General features: G+C 36.2%; 3 protein-coding genes across 4 annotated transcripts in view; 1 reads left to right on the forward strand and 2 right to left on the reverse strand.

Annotated features, from left to right (window-relative positions):
• Window positions 1-1871: 1871 nt before the first annotated feature.
• The window catches only part of LOC126694688 (F-box protein At4g22280-like), a 94684-nt gene continuing 71119 nt past the window's right edge, over window positions 1872-25436 (reverse strand). The window contains exon 4 of the mRNA XM_050391081.1: window positions 1872-2099. The gene's annotated coding sequence lies outside the window, so the exon portion shown is untranslated. The remainder of the gene's footprint in view (window positions 2100-25436) is intronic.
• The window catches only part of LOC126694687 (F-box/FBD/LRR-repeat protein At5g56420-like), a 64192-nt gene continuing 40627 nt past the window's right edge, over window positions 1872-25436 (reverse strand). For both annotated transcript variants that reach the window (XM_050391078.1, XM_050391079.1), the window contains 3 exons: window positions 2978-3867; window positions 2737-2880; window positions 1872-2367 (listed from right to left, as the gene is read on the reverse strand). In XM_050391078.1, the coding sequence (XP_050247035.1) occupies window positions 2056-2367; window positions 2737-2880; window positions 2978-3853 (1332 nt within the window). In that variant the 5' untranslated portion in view covers window positions 3854-3867 and the 3' untranslated portion in view covers window positions 1872-2055. The remainder of the gene's footprint in view (window positions 2368-2736; window positions 2881-2977; window positions 3868-25436) is intronic.
• On the forward strand, window positions 23510-24229 carry LOC126695902 (uncharacterized). Its single transcript, XM_050392698.1, has one exon. It carries the CDS (start codon window positions 23510-23512, stop codon window positions 24227-24229), a length of 720 nt encoding a protein of 239 aa, XP_050248655.1.

Raw genomic sequence — 25436 nt, forward strand, 5'->3', positions numbered from 1 at the left:
AAAGGATTGAGTTGTTTGTTTTGGGTAAAATTGGAATTTTGGGGCATAAATGCCCAAATTTTGGGTGGAGTGTCATTTCTTTAAACCTCAAGGGAGAGATGTGTAATTACCTCTAAATTTTTTTATGGTCTTTAAAAAGATCAATGATATAGATAAAGGGAACAAGTGTAATTTTATTGTATAAATACTAGTATTTATCCTTTTTTTTTTTTTTGAAAAACAAATGCGCGCACACAATATTTGAGAGTTCTTAAAATTAGATTTAACCATGGTAAAATGTGAATGGATTCGATTCTACCATATCATGATCTAAACCATTGTGGAGATATTAAAAGCCTACTAATTCATTATGAAATGAATAGACTAGATTTTATCACATCTTATAATACTTTAATTAGATCTCAAATAAGTGTTAGTCAATATCTGTTTAGAATCTTTAGATCATGATGTGGTAAATCAAATCCATTCAAATTTTACTATGATTGAATCTAATTTTAAGAACTCCCAAATATTGTGTGTGTTTGTTTTTGTTTTTGTTTTTTTTTAAAGAACAACAAAGATAGATAATTGTTCCATATTGCTTAAGAGAGTATATTGTGTATAGGGACAGATGTATTCTTAGAACCCAAATTTATTTTATAAAAATACTAGCATATATAAAATAAAATTACATTTGCTTCCTTAACAATATCATTGATCTTTTTAAAGGCCAGGAAAAAAATTTAGGGGTAATTACACCCCCAATCCGGCTGCTTGGCAGTGGATGAAGACATGGACTGAAGTTTCAGGAGATTCAGCACATAGTGGGCAAGGTGGGTCAGTGTCTGGGTTGAACCTCAAAATGGTATCCTTTGTAGGAATTATTCCAGAGGCAATTCTCCACTGCATCATCTTTAGCCTCTCATGTAAATTAGACTTCCATAATTTTGCTTTGACCTCATCAAACCCATCCCTCTATTGGAGGAACTTCCCAGTAAACTGATCTAACAGTTAGGGGATTCGTTTGATGATTTGATCCAGGTCCACCCATCTGAAGAGCTGCCTGCCTTGATTGGAATTTGCTTAATAGAGTTGACTGAATCATTCTCAAACAACTGAGAAAGTTTTGCATCATCCCACCCTTGTTTGTTTGGCATAAATAATTGTGACAGTACTGGGCAATTATTCAAGCATTTAGGTGACTTAGGCATTGTTATGATCCTAGTGTTTCACATGGATTAAGTATAAGTTTAAGCATATGTTTATAAGCTCTTGGACCCTTGCAAGTTAGTTTTCAAGAGTGAGTTCTACCCATGAGTTTGTAACAAGCACCAGTTTGAAGTTGGGAAAATTTGGAGTCCATGGATCCTCCCAAGTTAAGATACTCCCCAGTTTTCACAATCTTACATGCTCCACCTAAAAGAATAGGCTCGGCTGCTTCCACACTTTTCCAAGTCCAGGAGGCCATTTTTGGATTCTATGCCCAAGGCCATTTCCTATCTACCTTATATTTTGCAGACAAGGCTTGAATACAAAATTTTCCTTTTTTATTTTCTTCCTAAAATCCACCATGCGAGCTTTGTTAGCAGGGAGATATTGAAATCTGAAAAAGATTTGAAACCAAGGCCACCATCCTTCTTGGATTGGCATAAATCTTTCCAAGCCATAGGAGAGAAGTAGTGGTTGTTCTCTTTTGAAGGATTCCCCACCAGAATTTTCTAATTAAACCAATGTCATACCAATTGAAAATGTGAACACACCCACTCTTTAAGTCCAATCACCTATAACATTTCAATTAAGATCAACTATTTAGATGGATCTACAACTATCATTTCCACATAACAATCACTTACCTCTTGTTGCACTTGCACGTAATTAAGAAAGCAATAAGATATCAAAATGCTCTCTGAAATGAGCAGTACCAAATCTTCTAAAGTAAAGCAAGGTAATATTTGGTTTCGAGTAGGACTACATTGTTGTTATTACTGTACTAAATATCAAAGTATAAATTTTTACATTAATAAGGCAGACGGTGATTCAAAAGATGCTGATCTTCCAGAAGGATGGAGCACATAGTCAATACAACAAATCATGAAATATGAGTTGACAGATATTTGAACCTCTTGGAGACTTTGATATATCAACTTTCCTCTTTACCATTGTCGTTAGGCTTTCTGAGTCCATCATTAAATCGTACCAATATATTGTCATCAATACCAAAACTTTTGCATGCCTCAGCAAATATTTTACAAGTTTTACCTCATCTGGTGTTCCAAGAAAATTGTGAATTTCAATTGTCTTAAGATGCAAGAGCAGACAATGTGGCACACATCTAGGCGGATTCCAGCTGAATTGAAAGATTCCTTTGTTGAAAGGTTTTACAAGTCCCTAATAAGGAAGATAACAAAATATTTTGATATTTTAAAGAAAATTTTAGTCCTATTAAATTACTGATTCTCTTAAAAGTTTAAGATATTAAGAGACAGTGAATTTATTCATTTAATCTACAACTTTTCCTTCACGTGTGGGCCACCTGAGCTGTTATTGAATGAGGCCCAACATGGAAAAAATTAAACTAGAGGTAAGGTGAATATAGAAGATTGAACATGACATCCTACTCTAATATCATATTAAATTATCAATTTTTTCAAAAGCTTAAACTCTTAGGAAGTAGTGAGTTTATTCATTTAATCTAACAATGACACACATGAATTAAACCACCATCCAAACAAGGGGGAAAAAGAAATCCAAACTCACCTCCTTAAAGTTAAGAACTTTGAGATTGGGTGAACTCTGAAGTATATTTGGTAGTAGTTCCCAACCAACATTGTCTTCAAGTCCAAGCTTCAAATGGGTGAGATTATAAAAGATGGGGAGGATGGGAACAATATTGTGCAGAGACTGAACACAGATCATTGGAAACAAAATGAATTTGATGAGATGCAGTATGCAAATAAATATAGAAGTTAACATCAGACAGAAAAGTGTGCAAGCATACCTGCATAGCATCACCAGATAATGCTAAAAGCTTGACTTGAGAGATTCCATCAAGAAGTCCAAATACACATGTACCTTGGATGCATGCTTCAACCAAAGAGGGTGAGGAATTCACTGAATAATCTTCATACATATAATCATCAATTTCAAGATACTCAAGATTTGGGGTATTAATGACAACCTTGTACTCATAATTTCCTATGCTTCTCAGACTTAAGGAAAATATTGACAATCTTTTCAATGAAGGTACAGAGATATTCATAATCCCCACACCATCCCAGTCATGCCTCTTTATGACCAAATCTTCAAGGACAGGACAACTAGAAAAGAGCTTTTGCATTGAAGCATCATCCCCATATATAACCGAGTTCAGATAAAGGAACTTAAGTCTTGGCAAACAAATAAATGTTGGGAAGTTGAGCACAAATCTTCCATGAATTTTTAAAACCACAAGTGTTTTGCATGTGAGAAGGCACCATGGCAACCGTCCAACTCGGAAAAGCTCAGACTTAATTGTTAGCTCTTGAACAATACAAGCAATCACAGCACAAGTCCATGAATAAAGATGTGCTGATGCATGTAATGTGTAGCATGAGAGATTGCATTTTTCAATGGCAAATCCATCACGATGAGCAAGAACCCAGTTTACATAATCAATAAAGCAATTTACCTTGTTCATGTAATTACCACAGTCAGTCGTAAAGGTATCACAAAAATAAAGACTGGGGACAGAAGTCCGTAGGTTCTCCCATCTCTTTGACAAGATGCTAGTCCCAACTGCTTCCTTTGGTGAAAGAAATGAGAGTATGTGACAAAGAAGTGAATCTGGTAACCTACTAATCCAGTCTTCACCATTGGTGGTACTTGAATCCTCCATAACTCTGTTTTAAACTGAAGGATAAAAATATGAATAAAAAAAAAAAATTTAATCAGAGAGATAAGCTTTATCAAAAAGACTGGTGGAGTGTTTAAGCCTGGTTTAATTATACGATTGAGTCCATAAGAGATAAGCTTGCAAGTTGCCACTCGTGGCAGATTTATTATAATAGAGATTACTGGTGCATTTTAATGTTAAAAATAAAAAATAAAATGAACTAATAGAATATTTATCATGATAATAATGTGAGGACAAAATTTAGCTACAAAATTAGTTGTATTTTAAAACTATAACTTTATTCAATAAAATAAATATTACTATATATTTTAAAAATTTAACCGTTAAATTGTATGTTCTCTGCCCTCTTAATAAACATGTTAAATTTTATATCAATCATATATTATTTATTATATTTATCTATAAGCTCTTTTTTTATGCATAATTTTAAACTACAAAAACTTGCAATTTAAACAATTTACTGATGACTTAGGAATTAATCTTTAATTTTCTAAAAATTTTGCAAGTATGGAGGATTTAAAATAAGATGTAATCCAATGATAAATTTCATAAAATTCACCTCAAATGAAAAGACATTGAGGAAAGTTATAGCCTTAAGGTTTTTATTTTTTATTTATATATATATATATATATATAGAGAGAGAGAGAGAGAGAGAGAGAGAGAGAGAGAGAGAGAGAAGTTGTAGTCTTAGACCATAACTAATTTTGTAGCAAAAATCTTATCTATAATTTGGTTAACTCAACCACTCAGGAAAAAATTGGAAGACTCATGGGTTAATGAGGTTAATTAATGAGAAGTTCTTGTTTGATAATAGTAAAATACTGATTTTATATCAATTTGATGATATTGGACAACCTCGTGCATACATGTGAGGCAAGAATCTTAGGTCCGATCTTATCTTGTTTCTCGGTCCAGTTATTATATATTATTTTTGGTTGAATGAAAGCGACTTTTTATATATTAATTTTTTATTATATATATTAATTTTAATAAACTTTAATTAGAGTTACAATATGATTATAGGAAAAAGGCTATTGTAAAATTTTAAAGAGTTAATATAAATGAAGAAAATGACAAAAAGAATCCAAGATCTATAGGCCAATAAAAGTGGCCTCTTTTGTTTATTATTTTGGATAATTAGTGGACTGACAGTTTCACACGCATTTAATTTGTACAAAAAGCCAAAAAATGGGAAGGACGGAAATGAAAAGTGACCAAGAGACCACCAAGAGCAAGTGGGAGTCGGTTTCTTATTTGGACATGTCTAAATCCTCTTTCCCAGGCCAGATGCAATCCATAATGTATAGCTCATTATTTAGCAACAAAACTATTTGTAAAATGTAAAGAGAACCTGATTCTCAAAAAAAAAAAAAAAAAAAAAAAAAAATGTAAAGAGAACCTCAAAACCCAATTCCCATGATGACCATTGGCACTGCCATCAGTACTGAGTTTGATATTATTTTTCTCTAAAGTCATCCAATGGATAAGTTTAGGGGCACAAGGTATGGTTTAACTTTAATCACTTTGTGAACTTAAATTGCATATTGTAAAACCAATAACCCTTACTTGGTCTTTTAATGGATTGGGTCAACCCGGTATGACTCATTTTTTTTTTTTTTTTTGTCATATACAAAAAAGTTAAATATATATAATAAAAAAAAAACTTGAGCATAATTTTTTTGTCTTCTTGTTAATACAAAAAAAAAAAAAAAAAATCCTTCGGTGATTTTTTGCCCAACTACTATTTTTATAATAATAATAATACTATAAGAAAAATGAATCATTGATGGTGATTTCTTTAAGGTTTGTTAATTATGATTATATGGTTTTCTCACTTAATAACTCATTTAGCACAAAACTTCAAGAAAATTAAATTGGATTCCTTGATTTTTGTAGTGTAGTAAATAGTTGTACCAAAAACAAGAAAAATTAGGAGGGACAAATGGCAAAAACTTAAACTCCAATTTGAGATCTATATGAATTTTTTTTAAGCTTTGGCATTATATATATAGGGAAATGCTAACGAGTGCTCTTAGGGCACTGGTTAATAATCCATTTAAAGAAAGTTTTTATGGGAAATGAAAAAAAGTAATTAATATTTTGATAGCTTTTTCAATTTCCCATAAAAATGGTATCAAAATTTTCTTAAAATGGATTATTAATGAGTGCCCTAAGAGCACTAGTTAGCATGACCCATATATATATACTAGAGAAAGGCTCGTGTGTTGTACGGTTTTATGATAAAATTTATAGAATACATGTAAAAATAATTATTATATTTTAATAATTATTATAACAAAATAAATAATTCTTATGAATAAATAAATAATTCTTATTAGTTATGTTATAATATTATTTTTAGTTACATATATCAAACTATTTGCATATGAATTTTGCATTTAATGAATTTACATATGATTACAAACCTTTCTTAGGATATGCTTGAAATCTTTTATGACAAACTTGAAAAAAAAAAAATCAAGAAGAAAATTAAATTGAATTAAAAAAAGAAAAAGAACAATAGGGATAAGGGCCCAAAATTGTATATTGGGCCTTGGACTTTGACCGAGAACTTTGATTGGTCCGAGGGCAAATAAATAGTAGCGAGAGTGTTAAGTTTAGAGTCCTCTAAGTAACATGCAAGTGGAAAGATTAGGAAAGATGGTCTGTGGAGGAATATCTCTTCAGATAAGCCAAGCTCATATCAAATGTCATTTCACTAATAAAAGCAACGTAAAATTTGCTTCTCTCATGGAAACAAGCCAATGGGCGAAAATACAAAAAGATAAAAACTAAAAATTTTTAAAAGAATACGTGGGCCCTGTTTTGTTCTTCTTCAATGGCCTGACACATATCATAAATCTCAAATTGTTTACTATGAAAAATATTAGGGATACAAAGGGTTTCACAATTATTTTATAATTTATTACGTGGCAAGTTGTAAAGTTGTTAGATTGGGAAAAAAATAGTAGAATCAGATGACCTACTTTTTTTTGGCTTTTACCAGTTCAAAAACTTATTTATTTTATTTTAACAACACACTTTACGATTCATCCCACATCAAAACTTCTATTTTAACATTCACATTAAAATAATATAAATAAACTAATAAAATAAATATAATAATCAACCCCAACAACTCACTACCACCATCATCCACAACCCACAGACAACCACCCCACTGTCGGCCCACCAGCCACAACTACTTTCACCACCTCCATCGTCGGCCCACCAGCCACAACCATAAACCCCAATAGCAAGAAAAAAAAAAAAATCCAACGCCAACACAGCACAACCACCACCAACAAACCCACAGCCACCATAAAACAAACCCACAGAACATCACAAAACAAACCCATAGCCACAAATCACAAATCAAACCCACGCCGATCAAATCACAAATCAAACCCAAACACCGATCTCAACCTTGTGGCATCCTTGTTGTTGCGTGAGAGAGGTTGAGCATGAGAGAGGCTGAGCGTGAGAGAGAGGCTAGGTGTGAGAGAGGTTGAGCGTGAGAGAGGTTGAGCGTGGGAGGAGGCAGTGTGTCTGCGTGAAGGCTGAAGAGAATGAGAAGAGAGATAGGGTTATGCGTGAAGGTCGAGTCACGTGTGGGAGGGTTGAGCGTGTGTGATTCAAAAAAGCATTGTAGCAAATATGTCTCAGCTACAGTAGGCTATTATATACCTCTCAGAAAAATTAACTCTCGGGTTGTATGGTGTGTTTTCAGTGTTTGGGTTGCTAAAATGACTATTTAGTCCTTTTAACTGCCTCAATGTGAGTGCTCCTTGTTACGAGGCAAATTATAGTAAAAATTGTAATACTTTTTATGAGACTAATATTTATCTTCTTCTCCATTTTTCCATAAAACTAGAAGAAATTCTTATTTATATCATGAGAATGGTTGACATGGTCCACTAATTAGATGATATTATTTATTTATTTAATGAGTAGATGATATTATTTATATAAGTATACGTCTGAGCTTCCAAATCAGTATAAAAATAAAAAATAAAAATTATTAGATGATATTAAATTTACATAAATAATAACATTTCATTAGTTGAAAAAGTTAAAAAAGATCACGTCCTAGTATACCTAATAATTTTTCACCAGCATTTCCTCTCTCTCTTCTCTTCTGTACGAGTTATCACATCAATCATTTAAATTTTTTGGATGTTATCACGTCATATCATGCAACAAAAAGATATTATCACATCAACAGGTCGTGAGCTCGATCTCAAAAAAAAAAACAAACAAGTCGTGAGCTGTAAGCTGTAAGCTGTGAGCCTATATCTTCATAATCAATTTTGTTTTACCTTTTCTTTTGTATTTTATTTTTATTCCAACTTAGAAGACTGTCTCATTTATCTTGCAAGTATTACTTTTACGCATCTTTCGATAAAGAATCCTTTTAAGGAATATTTTAATATCACGGAAATATAAAAGGTTGTGACTTTTAAAAAAAAAAAAAAAATTGAAAAGAATAGTTTATTAACAAATCTATTAAAATTTTTCTGTTTAATTTTATTTGAACATAATTATTCTAGACAAAAATTAATTAAACAGTTATTTTTAAAATTATCATATATAGCAGCCGATTTTTATTAGTTATCCAAATTTAAAGAAAATATTTTTTTTAAAGATAATTACAAGGTGGTGACTCTTTTTTTTTTTTATAAAAAAATTTCAAAAGAATAGTTTATTAACAAATGGCATCCATTAACATTTTTTTATTTAATTTTATTCGAACATAATTATTCTTGACAAAAATTAATTATACACTCATTTTTAAAATTATATTATATAGCAACAGATTGTTATTAGTTATCCAAATTTAAAGAAAATATTTTTTTAGAAATAATTACAATATGTTGTTAAGTTTGCAACTCGAATCATTTCTTCTTAAATATCCAAGCACTTTGTGTATGAAAATGTGCCAATTTAACTTCAATATCCTTGGGCCTTGACACAATTCATGTGGCAAATTATGAGTGATAGATAAAAAATTGTGAATTTATATGAAAATAATAAACAACTTAAAATTATGGCAAAATTGTGGTCCCAGAATTGCATTAGAATTAAGGAAAAGTTGTGATCCCCAGAACTAATGGTGTGTTGGGTAGGGGTATTTAAACAATAGTTTTTAATGTTTAAATATTACAACATGTATTTTTACAACACTTTTTAACCCACATGTGTATTTTCACAACATTTAAATAATTATACTAAAAATCTTTAACCAAACAGGCCATAAATTATGGCAGAGTTGTGGATGAGAATGAGTCGTAGACATTGAATTGAAAAGGATAAAAAAAATTATTTTACTTATTTATCTTTTTAAATGAAAATGACAATTTTGTTGCGGTCTTTGTATAAATATTAGAGCATATGTAGTAGTGAAACTTGGGGAAAAGTTTTTAGAAAAGCACGTATACACAGTGATCACAAATGTTTAAATAGGTGGACTTTCAACACATACATCAAAAAACTAATGAACAGATAAATTTCACCATATATATCGTGAAATTTTATGAAGTGCTGATTCACAAAATATTATTTATGGGAGATGACACTGAAAACAAAACTCTCTTTGTAATTTAGCCAAAAGAAGAAAAAGTGCAATTATCTATTAAAATACCTTACCTTATATTATAAGAAAGGATTGTGGCATATTAGCAGAAAGAAGTGAATGAAATAACAAGAGCCTCACGCAAGTTTCTAAACCAGGGTGCTCGGGTAGGTGGGTGTTCTAAGAGTTTGACATAACAAAGTGTTCACACATAAAATGAGCTGGTTCTCACTTCGGTAGTTAACTCCATAAGTGAGAAAACCTGAAGAAATTTATGGACCAAACAAGGAGAGCAATAAATTTAGTCTGACTCTAGAATTCCCTTAACTGAATAATGTGGTTTCTCTTTGTATTGGGTAAAATCCGCTTGAAATTGACAAGGGCCCAACCAATACAACTAATTAATAAATATAGACCAAGAACCTATAGTAGACCCAAACGTACAAACTGTTTAAATCTGTTCTATGTTTACACGACACTTTTTTTTGAGAAGTTTTCTGAATCCTTTGCTCACGGGAGATCATTTCCTATTTTATACTAAAGGAGGTCCTTGCCTTACTGTCCACCTAAAGGGTGGATTTTGAGAGGGGGAGATACTTGTCCTATCTTGCATTTCTACATTCTTTTTTGAGGTGAAAGTGGATGGAAAAATGGGTGCTTAGCATTACTCAGACGGGTCATTCAGTATCAAATGCAGTATAGCTAGTAGGTGAAAGTCATTTAATGCAAAGGGGATGGTTGCTTAAGTCAAACGTTTCCTCCCTTGGATGCTCGAACTTGTCTGATCTTTCATTTGAACTAGGGACAGACCCAGGATTTTAAGTTAGCGGGGACCAAAGCATAAAGAAGAAGAAAAAAACTCCAAATAGGCATTCATATATTATGAATATTAAAAATAGACAAAATCATTACTTCTAAATATGTTAAAATACAATCATCTACCAACAAAGACAAAAACAAATACTTTTTTTTTTAATACTAGGCTGGTTAGGATTTTTTTTTTTTTTTGGAAATTAGAGCATTCACAGTGGTAGTGTTAAAAGTTTTAACTTTTTGCACCTCAAAATCTACTATATCTATTTTACCACGTCACTTACAATAGACCCAATATCAAATGTTCTGTTTTTTTTTAATCACTTCATTTAAAATAATATGAACAACTCATTAAAATAATAAAGGAAAAGAGAGAATTTGATTTTTTTTTTTTAATTGAAGGAAGAGATGTAATCTTAATAAAATATTATATTTTATTTTTAACAACTTGCTGTAGTCAACTGGTATTTATACAAATTTACTGTAGTTGCAAAAAATTTAGCTTTAGCTTTTCCAATAACACATGATTTTTTGGTTCTTTGGTGGTAAAAAAGTTTTTTTGCTAAAATACAATCACTATTATGAATGTTTTTATTGTTTTTGGATTGGATAGTTGTTATTTGAGTTAGGCTAGTTAGGTTGATTGGGGAAAAGGAGGTCTAAGGTTTTGGAAAGGGAGCCCAACTACAAAAATGAAATATATGATAACTAAAAAAATATAAATTTGGACCCGAAGGGGCCTGGGCCCACACCTAGGTCTGTCCCTGATCTGAACAACTTCTTGTCTTTCTTCACCATTCTGGGAGGGCTCTCGGCATGTTGCAAATGGCAAGGAGCTACTCAACTAATGACCGAGGTGGAGTTGATCCTCGGCTGGTTCCCTTTAGAGACTTAAGTGATCATGATTCCTTCCCCTTTCTTCCTAACTTCTTGGTCTACCTTCATAGGGTTTATGGGTTGGGCCAGCTCTATTCAACTTGGTCATGTTTTATTTCCCAACTTTTTCCCTGGGCCCATGGGCTTACTATCACAGGCTCATTGCTATCGATGGGCTTCTCCCCCAACACTCTATTAATTCTAAATAGTATAATACTATTCTTCTTCTTCTCCTTTAATCATTTATTTATTTATTTTTTTCAAAAATATCACACACACAAAAAGGAGAGATAATGAGGTTCTAATACAAAAACACATCACAAACTCCACTCCTTACACATAACTAGGAACAGAGCCAGGACTTGGAGTTTAGAGGCACAAGTTAAAAAAAATCATTATTAAACTCCAAATAAGTATTTATTTAGTATTAAAAAACCATCAACAAAGACAAAAATACAAAATCATTGTTTCTTAATACATTACAATGAAATCATTAATGAAAATGGAACTTAGTTTATTTTTTTAAAAATATTCAAAATCTTTTATGATTGAATCCATATAAATTGTCGCATCGATATCCATAACATCATAATGTCTGTCAAAAAATCATCTTCTATTTTATTACGAAAGTTAGTTTTGATTACATTCATAGTTGAAAATACTCACTCCATAGTTGCAGTAGAAATTGGAAAAAGTAAGCACAAGTACGACCACTCCACAAATAAGCACGTAGTATTCTGATTTTCTAGTTCTAACTATCTATTGACACAATTATTTTGTTTAAAATTTTGATGGAGAATGACAAAATTATTTTATTTAAATTTTTTTAAAGGATTGGGTTGTTTGTTTTGGGTAAAATCGAAATTTTTGGGTATAAATTTTCAAGTTTTGGGTGGAGTGTCATTTCTCCAAATCTCAAGGGAGAGGCATGTAACTACCCCTGAATTTTTTTTATGGTCTTTAAAAATATTAATGATATTGTTAAGGGGAACAAGTGTAATTTTATTGTATATATGCTAGTACTTATCCTTTTTTTTTTTTTTTGAAAAACAAATAGGCGCACACACAATATTTGAGAATTGAGAGTTCTTAAAATTATATTCAATCATGGTAAAAAGTGAATGGATTTGATTTTACCACATCATGATCTAAACCATTGTGGAGATATTAAAGGCCTACTAATTCATTGTGAAATGAATAGATTAGATTTTGTCACATCTTATAATACTTTAATTAGATCTCAAATAAGTGTTAGTCAATATCTATTTAAAATCTTTAGATCATGATGTGGTAAAATCAAATCCATTCAAATTTTACCATGATTGAATCTAATTTTAAGAACTCCCAAATATTGTGTGCGCACGTTTGTTTTTCAAAAAAAAAAAAAAAAAAAAATAACAACAACAACAACAACAAAGATGGATAATTGTTTCACGTTGCTTAAGAAAGTATGCTGTGTGTAGGGACAAAAGTATTCTTAGGCCCAAAATTTATTTATAAAAATACCAGCCTATATACAATAAAATTACATTTGCCCCCCCCTTAACAATATCATTGATCTTTTTAAAGGTCAAAAAAAAAAAAAAAAAAAAAAAGGGGTAATTACACTCCCGATCCGGCTGCCTAGCAATGGATGAAGATGGACTAAAGTTTCAGGAGATTCACCACATAGGGGCAAGCTGGGTCAATGTCTGGGTTGAGCCCCAAAATGGTATCCTTTGTAGGAATTATTCCAGAGGCAATTCTCCATAGCATCATCTTTAGCCTCTCATGTAAATTAGACTTCCATATTTTTGCTTTGACCTCATCAAACCCATCCCCTCTATTGGAGGCAGTAACTTCCCAATAAGCTGATCTAACACTTAGGGGATGTTTGATGATTTGGTCCAGGTCCACCCATCTGAAGAACTGCCTGTCCTGATTGGAATTTGCTTAATAGCCTTGACTGAATCATTCTCAAATTACTGAGAAAGTTGTGCTTTATCCCACCCTTGGTTGTTTGGCGTAAATAATTGTGAGACTACTAGGCAATTATTCAAGCATTTAGGTGACTTAGGCACTTTTATGATCCTAGTATCTCACATTGATTAAGTATAAGTTTAATCATGTGTTTATAGACTCTTGGACACCCTTCCCTTGCAAGCCAGTTTTCAAGGGTGAGTCCTACCCATGGGTTTGAACAAGCACTAGTTTGAAGTTGGGAAGATTTGGCGTCCATGAATCCTCCCAAGATACTCCCCATTTTTCACAATCTTACATGCTCCACGCCTCCACCGAAAAGAATAGGCTTGGCTGCTTCTACACTTTTCCAAGTCCAGGAGGCCTATTTTGGAGTCTATGCCCAAGGCCATTTCCTATCCACCTTATATTTTGAGACAAGGCTTGGATACAAAATTTTCCTTTTTTATTTTCTTCCTAAAATCCACCATGCGAGCTTTGTTAGCAGGGAGATATTGAAATCTGAAAAATTTGAAACCAAGGTCACCATCCTTCTTGGATTGGCATAAATCTTTCCAAGCCATAGGAGAGAAGTAGTGGTTGTTCTCTTTTGAAGGATTCCCTAGCTACCAGAATTTTCTAATTAATCCAATGTCATACCAATTGAAAATGTGAACACACCCACTCTTTAAGTCCAATCACCTATAACATATCAATCAAGACCAACTATTTAGATGGATCTACAACTATCATTTCCACATAACAATCACTCACCTCTTGTTGCACTTGCACATAATTAAGAAAGCAATAGGATATCAAAATGCTCTCTGAAATGAGCAGTTCCAAATCTTCTAAGGTAAAGCAAGGTAATATTTGGTTTCGAGTAGGACTACGTTGTTGTTATTACAGTACTAAATAAGGCGTTAATAAGGCATCTTTTGAATCAAAAAGTATAGGAAATCTTGCTCACTAGCTTAGGCAGGTTTGTAAGGATTTCCTAAGGCATCTTTTGAATCACCGTCTGCCTTATTAATGTAAAAATTTATACTTTGGTATAAATTTTTACATTAATAAGGCAGACGGTGATTCAAAAGATGCTGATCTTCCAGAAGGATGGAGCACATAGTCAATACATCAAATGATGAAATATGAGTTGACAGGTATTTGAACCTCTTGGAGACTTTGATATATCAACTTTCGTCTTTACCATTGTCGTTTGGCTTTCTGAATCCATCATTAAACCGTACCAATATATTGTCATCAATACCAAAACTTTTGCATGCCTCAGCAAATATTTAACAAGTTTTACCTCATCTGGTGTTCCAAGAAAATTGTGAATTTCAATTGTCTTAATTAAGATGCAAGAGCAGACAAATAACTCTCCCTCTCATGGAGCTCTTCCTCTCATTCTAGTGCGAGTTCTTTCTCCCTTGGCTGTGTGTGAAGGGTAATTGTCCAGTGATAACCAAGGCAGAATGGAGGACGCTGTGTGTGATAGGCTCGATAAGATGAAGTTGACTATAGAAGAAGAAGAAACTATAGCCATCTCGGATGAAGGAAGATTGGAAGCTATTGAAAGTTGCACTTTGAGTTTGATTGGAAAATTCCTCACATGTAAGTCGTTCAACAAAGTAGCAGCGAAGAATACGATTTGGCGCGTGTGGGGATTGAATGAATCTATGCAAATTCTTGAAGTAGGGCCAAATCTCTTTCAATTCAAATTTCAATAAGAGTTTGATTTGGAGAGGATCTTGAGAGGAGGCCCTTGGTCCTTTGATAATCAGCTAGTATTACTTTAGAGGTGGAAAAAGGGTATGATTGTGGGAAATATTCGATTGGAGTTGGCATCCCTTTGGGTTCAAATATGGGATGCACCATTTGTAGGGAATTTAACCAAAATCCCAACCTGTGAGAAACAAAACAAATAGAGAAAACACACGTCAAAGAAAATAATCACACGCACAAGACAATATTTACGTGGTTCGGTAATTTGCCTACGTCCACGGAGTTGCAGGGATTTCACTATTATCAGGAAAAAATACAATAGTGTACAAGAACACTCTCAAGAAACTCAAATCCCAATTACACCCTAGCACTCTCTCACAGAAAAAAATAAGAATAGAAGCTGACTGCCTCTCTTTTCTCTATTTTCTCTCATGCGGCTGCTAACTAGGTTAATTGGAATTACTCCTTTTCTTTAATCTCACGGCTGCACATGCTTATCAAAACCTAATATATATATATATATATATGTCAAAGTCGGCTAAAGAGGTGGGTTACTATTCCAAATAGGATTTGGTCAAATAGGTGGACGTGGGCTTGTGGCAATTCAAGCCACACACGGCCCACTTCAACAAATCTCCACCTTGGCTTGAATTGATCAAGCTACACGAGCAAACTCCTCCATCAGCTCCACCTTAGTCCTTAAGGGCTCACAAGCTGCAAACATCAGCCACAATCCTCCATAACACAATCCCTCATCCCTGCAACTCATCCGCCTGTCCTCAAGCTAGAAGACCAATTGAAGTTGCGCACAGCTTCAACTTCTCAATAGTGACACCCTTAGTCAACATGTCTGCCGGGTTCTTAGATCCACAAATCTTCTCAAGCATTACCAGCTTATCTTCAACAAGGTAACGGATAAAGTGGTATTTTGTCTGTATGTGCTTCGACTTTGAATGAAAAGCCGAATTTTTGGCAAGAAAGATTGCACTCTGACTGTCATCGTGTAGAATGCCCATCTCCTGCTTCTTACCCAATTCATCTAAGAAACCATGTAGGCAAATCATCTCCTTTCCAGTTTCAGTTGCTGCAACATACTCAGTTTCTGTAGTAGACAAAGTAACAATCTTCTGTAGATTTGAAGCCCATGATATAGCTGTACCACCCAGAGTGAAAACAAACCCAGTAGTACTCTTTCTACTATCAATATCACCAGCAAAATCAGCATCTACATAATCCTGCAGTTTCAAACTTGCACCTGTGAAGCAAAGACATGTATCTGATGAACCCTTCACATATCTCAGAATCCACTTGACTGCCTCCCAATGCTGCTTTCCAGGCCTACTCATGAATCTGCTCATAACTCCCACTGCATGTGCAATGTCTGGCCTTGTACACATCATAGCATACATCAAGCTGCCAATAGCTGAGGCATAGGGCACCTTGCTCATATGGTTTCTTTCTTCTTCTGTCTTCGGTGATTGTTCTTTGCTTAGTTTGAAATGACTACCCAAGGGTGTGCTCACTGGTTTAGTTTCATTCATGTTGAACCTGCTGAGAACTTTCTTCACATACTCTGACTGTGAAAGCTTCAATGTACCATTAGCCTTGTCTCTAATGATTCTCATACCAAGGATTTGCTTTGCAGCTCCCAAATCCTTCATTGCAAACTGTTTGGACAATTGCTTCTTCAGATTATTAATCTCTTCAATGCTAGACCTTGCAATAAGCATATCATCCACATACAACAGTAATATGATGTAAGAATTGTCAAAAAACTTAACATAGCAACAGTGATCAGCTTCACATCTCTTGAACCCAATTCTGTGCATAAAACTGTCAAATTTCTTGTACCACTGTCTAGGAGCTTGTTTTAGGCCATACAAGCTCTTTCTTAGTTTGCAAACTAAATTCTCTTGTCCTTGAGCAATGAACCCTTCTGGCTGAATCATGTAAAGGTTTTCCTCCAAGTCACCATGAAGGAATGCTGTCTTCACATCTAACTGCTCAAGATGTAAGTTTTCTGCAGCCACCATTCCCAGTACTAGTCTGATTGTTGACATCTTCACAACTGGAGAAAATATCTCTGTGTAGTCAATGCCTTCCTTCTGCTGGAACCTTTTAACAACTAATCTGGCCTTGTAACGTTTGCTACCATCATGCTCATTCTTTATTCTGTATACCCACTTGTTGTGCAAAGCCTTCTTTCCTACTGGCAATTCAGTCAGTTCCCATGTATGATTCCCCAACAAGGAATCCATCTCATCCTTCATGGCTAACTCCCACTTGCTTGAATTCTCATCTTGCAAGGCTTCATCATAACACTCTGGCTCACCACCATCAGTCAACAGGAGATAATTTAGAGTGGGTGAATAACGCTGTGGAGGTCTAATGTTTCTGGAAGATCTGCGGACTTCAGCTACAGGTGTACTCAGATCTACTTGTGAATTTATATTCTCCTTATCTTCTTCACCCCTTTTCTGGACAGTACCTTCAGTCAATTCATCTAAGTTGACAAACTCAGATTTCTTTTGATCTATCCCTGTAACATCTGACACTATAGTTGACCTATCCTTGTACATAACCTGTTCATTAAATATCACATTTCTACTACTGATGATCTTCCTGTTTTGTTCATCCCAAAACCTATAGCAAAATTTCTCATCACCATAGCCAATGAAAAAACATATTTTAGACTTTGCATCAAGTTTACTACGAGCATCAGAATCAATATGAACATAAGAAACACAACCAAAAACTTTTAAGTGTGAAAACTTTACCTCTTTACCACTCCAAACCTCCTCAGGAAGTCTGAACTCCATGGGAACTGAAGGTCCTTGGTTTATCAGGTAAGCTGCAGTGCTAACAGCATCAGCCCAAAAAGTTTTTGGTAGTCCAGCATGCAACCTCATACTCCTAGCACGCTCATTGAGAGTTCTGTTCATGCGCTCAGCCACACCATTCTGCTGTGGTGTCCCAGGAATGGTCTTCTCCATCCTAATTCCCTGTGCAGCACAATACTCACTGAACCCTCCATCTATGTACTCTCTTCCATTATCTGACCTTAAACATTTTACTTTCAAACCTGTTTCTGTCTCAACCATGACCTTCCACTTCTTAAAGGTTTCAAATACATCAGATTTATTTTTCAGAAAATAAACCCATACCTTTCTGCTTGAGTCATCAATAAAAGTGATGTAGTACCTTGAACCTCCAAGGGATGCAACTGGAGAAGGCCCCCACAAATCAGTGTGTACTAACTCCAATTTTCCAGCCTTCGGTGTCCTGCCAGTTTTCAAGAAGCTCACATTTTTCTGCTTTCCTAAGATGCAACTTTCACACATGTCAAAATCAATGGACTTCAATTCTGGTACTTTTCCTTTTGACAGCAGCATCTTCATCCCTTTCTCACTCATATGACCAAGTCTGCGGTGCCATAGGCTTGTATCAATACTTGCATCAGCAACTGCAATTGTGTCTCTTGGACTTGAGGTCATGTACAGAGTACCAGTCTTCTTTCCACGAGCCAATACCCTAGCTCCCTTTGTAACCTTCCAAGTACCACCAACAAATAGTATTGCATGTCCTTTATCATCAAGTTGTCCAACAGAAATCAGATTCCTCCTCAGGTCAGGAATATGTCGAATCTTTTCCAGTAACCAAATAGACCCATTGGGCAACAATATTCGAACATCTCCCATACCCACAACATCCAAGGCTAAACCATCAGCCAAATACACCTTACCAAAATCACCTGCAACATAATTCTGTATGATTTCTCGGTGTGGAGTGGTATGAAACGAAGCTCCTGAATCCAAAACCCAATCATCAAGTGGACTGTCTACTGCAAGAAGTAATGCATTCTGTACCTCTTCTGTTACAGCATTAGCAGAATCATCTTCATTCTTCTTCTTAGGACATTTGCATTGATTCCTAAAGTGACCTATTTTCCCACAATTCCAGCATTGTACTTGTTGGCCTGATCTAGATTTACTTCTGTTCCGATTAAAATTTCTGGATTTTGATTTGCCTCGATTTGAATTTCTATTATTACCTCTGCCTCTTGTCTCAAGGTTTAGGGCAGAACCAGATCTTGAGGATTCACCTGCATCTCTTCTGCGAATCTCCTCAGCCAGAATTAAATCTCGTATATTATTGTACTTGAGTTTTTCCTTTCCTGTAGAATTACTTACTGCCATCCTCATTGCCTCCCAACTGTTTGGCAAAGAAGTCAAAACGATCAGTGCACGGATCTCATCATCAAAGTCAATTTCTACAGACGACAATTGATTTGTGATAGTGTTAAATTCATTCAGATGTTGTGCTACTGATGCATTCTCTGCCATCTTCAGATTAAACAGTTTCTTCATCAAGTGCACTTTATTGTTTGCTGACGACTTTTCATACATACCAGACAAAGCCTTCATCAGATCTGCTGTGGTCTTCTTCTTTACAACATTGTGTGCAACAGACCTAAACAGAGTTAACCTGATAACTCCTAGTACCTGTCTGTCAAGAAGAGCCCATTCATCAGCCTTCATAGCCTCAGGTTTTGTCCCTAAAAGAGGCAGATGCAATTTCCTCCCGTAGAGATAATTTTCAATCTACATCCTCCAATACGCGAAGTCTGTGCCATCAAACTTTTCTATTCCAGACGCCTTTCCTGCTTCCTCTGCCATTGCTCCCACTCAAACTTAACCCTAGGCTCTGATACCAGTTGTAGGGAATTTAACCAAAATCCCAACCTGTGAGAAACAAAACAAATAAAGAAAACACACGTCAAAGAAAATAATCACACGCACAAGACAATATTTACGTGGTTCGGCAATTTGCCTACGTCCACGGAGTTGCAGGGATTTCACTATTATCAGGGAAAAATACAATAGTGCACAAGAACACTCTCAAGAAACCTAAATCCCAATTACACCCTAGCACTCTCTCACAGAAAAAAAATAAGAATAGAAGCTGACTGCCTCTCTTTTCTCTATTTTCTCTCATGCGGTTGCTAACTAGGTTAATTGGAATTACTCCTTTTCTTTAATCTCACGGCTGCACATGCTTATCAAAACCTAATATATATATATGTCAAAGTCGGCTAAAGAGGTGGGTTACTATTCCAAATAGGTGGACGTGGGCTTGTGGCAATTCAAGCCACACACGGCCCACTTCAACACCATTGGACATGGTTTCACCTCATGTAGCAAGGGAAGTGGGAAGCCATTTGGGCAAGGTTGAGGAGGTGGAATGGAAGAAACGGAAAGACGATATAAGTATGTTTATGAGAGTCCGGGTAGCCCTTCCAATTGCAAAACCTATTTGACGGGGAGGGTTTATTGCTAGATCAAATGGTGGTAAAACGTGGGTATCTTTTAAGTATGAGAGATTACCCATCTTTTGTCACTACTGTGGAATTTTAGGCCATGATTTGAGGCACTGTGCAGCCCATTATGCAGTGGAGAAAAAGGGTGAAAGAATTGAATATTAATATGGTGACTTTCTCAGAGCTGTAGGTGGTCGTCCAAGAACACTATCTACTAAAGCTTCAGGTTAGATGGCAGGCACGGAGGAGGAAACATATTATGCAGCAGAGATGAGATCGAAACATGGAGTGCAGGAGGGTCCGATGAGCACAACGGCAGCGGCGGCGGCAAACTTGGGTGACGTTGGAAACCCTAGTGCCGTTGAAAACCCTAGAAGAGTGCTTAATGATGAGGCCATGAATCCTGGAACAGTTGCTGAAATCACGCTCAGCAATAATGAGCGTATTCAATCCCATGCAAACGTGAAGGGCGCAAAATCAACTGCTGAAGAAATGGGTAAGGAAAATAAAGAGAATGGACAGGTCAGCATGAATTTAAATGGAGAGGATGAGAACGTGGGGGCTCGTTTAAGATCCAATGAGGACAATTTGGTGGATGTTGTGATACAAACTCAAGGGCAGGGGCTGGACGTATCTTGTTTAAGTCTGGGTATGAGTGGGCCAACTAATGTCAAGCCCAAAGGCTCTTGGACTTGCGTGAATAGAATGGACTTTGGCTTGGGAGGTTTTAGCAAAACTATTATGCTACCTGGATTGGGAAAGAGAGAGTCACGTGAACCTATTGAAGGGCAGGCTGAGGAGCAGATTTGCAAGAAAGGAAAATTGAACAGTGATGATGAAAATAATGACCATGGATCGGCGGGGGTGGAGAGCCACCCTTGCCAGGAGCAATGAGGCTGTTAAGTTGGAACTGCCAAGGGCTTGGGAACCCTTGGATAGGTCGAAGTCTTCGCAAAATTGTGAGGGAGCAAGTTACCACGGTATGTTTCTTGATGGAAACTAGACTTGATAAGGAGGGTTTTGAAAATTTGTATGGAAACTTACCGTTTCAGAATAAAATTATAGTTAAACACCCGGATTCTGGGGGAGGATTGGCATTCTTGTGGAAGAATGATGTAGGTTTGGAGGTTATTAATTTCACAGCTAACCATGTATTAGCTAAAGTAACTGAAGAGGATGGCTTTGTTTGGTATCTAACGGGATTTTATGGGTGGCCGAATGCACAGCAGAAGGAAAATTCATGGAGATTATTAAAATATTTACAAACATTTGTGGTGGGTCCATGGGTGGTGATTGGAGATTTCAATGCGTATTTACATGCATCTGAAAAGATGAGTGCAAGACAGCCGCAATATTCTCAGATTGAAGCATTTAGGGAGGCATTGAGCTCCTGTCAATTGCATGACCTTGGTTTTAAGGGATATCCCTACACTTGGAGTAATAAGAGGCCTGGGGAAGCTAATACTAAGATTTGGCTGGATAGGGGGGTTGCCAATAAAGAGTGGACTGACAGATTTCAGATGAGTAGAGTTGTGCACTTGTCATCTCATGCATCGGATCACCTTCCACTTTTATTGCATGTTCAATCCTTTTCACAACCAAGGCAGTACCGTGGGAGAAGTTTCAGGTTTGAGGAGTCATGGTTGCTTCGGGATGAATGTGCAGATGTTATTCGAGAGGCTTGGGGGAATGGAGGTGTGAACAGGGATGGGTTGGCTGCTGTACAGGAAAAAAATAAAGGCTTGTGGGGTGGATCTTATGGCTTGGGGTTCATCAATAACTGACCCGGATATAGTGGTTATTAAGGAAACTCAGAAGCAACTGGACAGGTTGAATAAGGCAGAACTTACTGAAGCTTCCAAAGCTGAATTTTTGAGTTTGAGCAAAAAGATGGATGACCTTCTGCAAAAGCAAGAAATTTACAGGGCTCAGCGGTCTAAAATAAATTGGCTGAAACATGGTGATCGAAATACAAAATTTTTTCATGCCAAAGCTTCACAAAGAAGAAGGAAAAATTATATAAGAGGCGTCCGGAATTCACAAGGGCAGTGGGTGGAGAATTTGGAGGAGGTGGTTCAGGTAGCTTCAGATTACTTTGATAATCTTTTATAGGTAGGGGTGGGAGATCAAATGGAGGAGTGTTTGGATGCAGTGGATACTAGGGTGACCGAGGACATGCGGGAATTTTTGTCCACTCAATTTACTGCTGAAGAAGTGTAGGCGGCCCTGTTTTAGATGGGACCAATAAAAGCTCCAAGACCTGATGGTATAAATGCCCTTTTTTATAAAAAAATTTTGGCATATTGTGGGTGATTCTGTTGTTTTAGCTGTTTTGGATTTTTTAAATAATGGTAACATGCTCCCTGAAATTAATCATACAAATATTGTAACATCCTCATCAAAGTTGTGGCTCAGGCTATACCCACATACACTATGAGTGTATTCCAAATCCCTTTGAAATTATGCTATGAACTTGAAGCGTTGTGTGCAAGATTTTACTAGGGTCAAATTGGCAATGAATGAAAAATTCATTGGAAGAGTTGGGATAAGCTAACGGCTCCAAAGAAAGAGGGTGGAATGGGGTTTCGAGATTTGAGAGCCTTCAACTTGGCTATGTTGGCCAAGCAAGGGTGGAGGTTGGTTCAAGGTATTGATTCGTTGCTTTATCGATGCTTTAAGGCAAGGTACTTTCCGAGATAATCATTCCTAGAGGCTAAAGAATCCCCTAATTGTTCATATGTGTGGAGGAGTTTGATGGCAGCACAACCAATTCTTCAAGCAGGTCATTGTTGGAGGGTTGGGAATGGATATTCAATCAATGCTGTGAAGGATAGATGGTTGCCGAACTTCCCAACAAATAAAGTCCTTAATTCGGTCCAGAGAGATTGGGGTGAGCTGTTGGTGGCAGAGTTGATTAACTCAGAATTGAACATTTGGAAATATGAGGACATCATGGCAATATTTAATAGGGATGAAGCTGAAGCAATATGCCAAATTCCATTGAGTCGAAAAAATGTACTTGACTCTGTTTTTTGGCTGTATAATTCAAGGGGGTTGTTTAGTGTTAAGTCTGCTTATCATGTAGCGAGGAGGCTTTTAATTGATGCTAACCGGGGTGGAACATCAATGGAAGGTGATGCAAAAAATATCTGGAGTGCCATATGGAAGCTTCGGCTTCCAAACAAAGTGAAAGTCTTTGCATGGAGAGCATGCCACGAGATACTCCCAACTGCTGTGAATCTGACCATAAGAAAGGTTATTCATGATGATAAATGCTTGATTTGTACAAGGGAATTAGAATCCACTATTCATGCCCTTTGGGATTGTGCTGCGGTCCAAGATATATGGGCTAGTAGTTCTAGAAAGCTGTAGAAATGTAGACATGGCCAAGTGGATATGGTGCATTTGATGGAGGAGTTGCTGGAGCGCCTTAATCAAGATGAGCTTGAATTATTTTGGACCCAAGCTTGGCTTGTTTGGAATCAGTGTAACAGCCTGTTGCATGGTGGTCGACTGAAGGTACCAAGTAGTTTAAATACTCGGGCTGAGGAGTATATCACAGAGTTTAGAAGTGCGCAAAATCGGCTGGATGTGCAACGAACACAACAACCAATAGGTGATATTTGGCAGCCACTGCCACCAGAAGAGTTTAAACTAAACTTTGATGCTGCTGTGTTTTCAGATTTAGGTAGAACAGGCTATGGTGCAATTATTCGAAATGAAAAAGGTGAAGTAATGGCTGCTATGACTGCTAGTGGTCCGATGGTGCACAACAACGATGAAGCTGAATTTCTTGCTTGTCGAAAAGCTATAGAGTTTGGAGTGGATGCTGGATTTTCGAGGTTGATAGTTGAAGGGGACAATATCAATGTTACTCGTGCTATCTCTTCTTCTTTGGAAAACACTTCTCCATTTGGCAATGTTGTGGATGACATTCGCCATTTGTTGCGGAGTTTGCAATGGGTTAGTGTTGGCTATATTAGGAAGGGTGGGAATCAAGTAGCACATGTTTTGGCCCAATTTGCTAGAAATACTTTAGATGAGGATGTTTACTGGATGGAGGACTCTCCCCCACTAGTAGTTGAAGCCTTGTATCGTGATCTTTCACTTCTTTAATTGAATGAATATCCCCCTTTCAAAAAAAAAAGAAGTTGCAAGAGCAGACAATATGGCACACATCTAGGCGGATTCCAGCTGAATTGAAAGATTCCTTTGTTGAAAGGTTTTACAAGTCCCTGATAAGGAAGATAACAAAATATTTTGATATTTTAAAGAAAATTTTGTTCCTATTAAATTACTGATTCTCCTAAAAGTTTAAGATATTAAGAGACAGTGAATTTATTCATTAATCTACAACTTTTCCTTCACTTGTGGGCCACCTGAGCTATTATTGAATGAGGCTCAACATGGAAAAAATTAAACTAGAGGTAAGGTGAACACACAAGATTGAATAGGACATCTTACTCTTGTAAGGTTGAATTTAATCAACCATGTGTTGGCTTTATTTAGTGACAAATTTGCTTGTAATACAGCACTTAGAAACCTTGTATTTAGGTGGGAATCATGTAAGGGTAGTGTGTGAGAGAGTGCGAAGAAATGCTCAAGACTGTGCAGTGAAGCAGGGACTCGCGGCTGGATCTCGCAAGAGGCTCGCGGCTTGCAAGCCGCCAAAAGTTGCACACGTGCAGAGTGTGTAGGGGAGCTGAACAGTCATGCCAGCTGGAGTACTACAGAACAAAAATCCAGACTGGCCACTCAATTAGCTCGTGGCTTGAACTCGCGACTCAGTCAAGTCGCGAGGTCAAGTCGCTAGCCAGCCCTGTTTTGGAAAAACTGACTCTTCGCATTCTATTCTCACACCAGTATAAATACCGCTCATTCCCACAAAATATGTGTGGCCATTCAGAAAGAAAAACCCTAAGAGAGGTTTCTTCAAAACACCCACCCAATTAGAGAGAGCTACTCATTCTTAGAGAGAAATCTTTGTAGTCTCTTCTCATTCCCTCTCTCATTGTCATACCTATTGAGAGAAGATTTCTATCCAAACACTACCCACACCCATTTAGAATGTTGAGTGTTTTTGGAGCTTTGGAAAGCATTGGAAGATGCCAAGGATGGTGGATGCTATGGATTATAGCGGAATCCGGTAAGCTAGAAAAGAAAAAGGTTTGGCGCAACCTCGTTGGAGCAAGAAGCTTGGAAGGCTTAGGTACATCGGGTAGATTAGGCTTGGAGGGTCTATTGCTGTTCATGTATCCCAACTACATTTTCTAGTGGATTATTGACCGCTTGGAGGGCGGCGGAGAGGTTTTACGCCGAGGGC

Source organism: Quercus robur, chromosome 8 (genome assembly GCF_932294415.1).
Source record: "Quercus robur chromosome 8, dhQueRobu3.1, whole genome shotgun sequence".
In the NCBI taxonomy this organism is placed as follows: Eukaryota; Viridiplantae; Streptophyta; class Magnoliopsida; order Fagales; family Fagaceae; genus Quercus; species Quercus robur.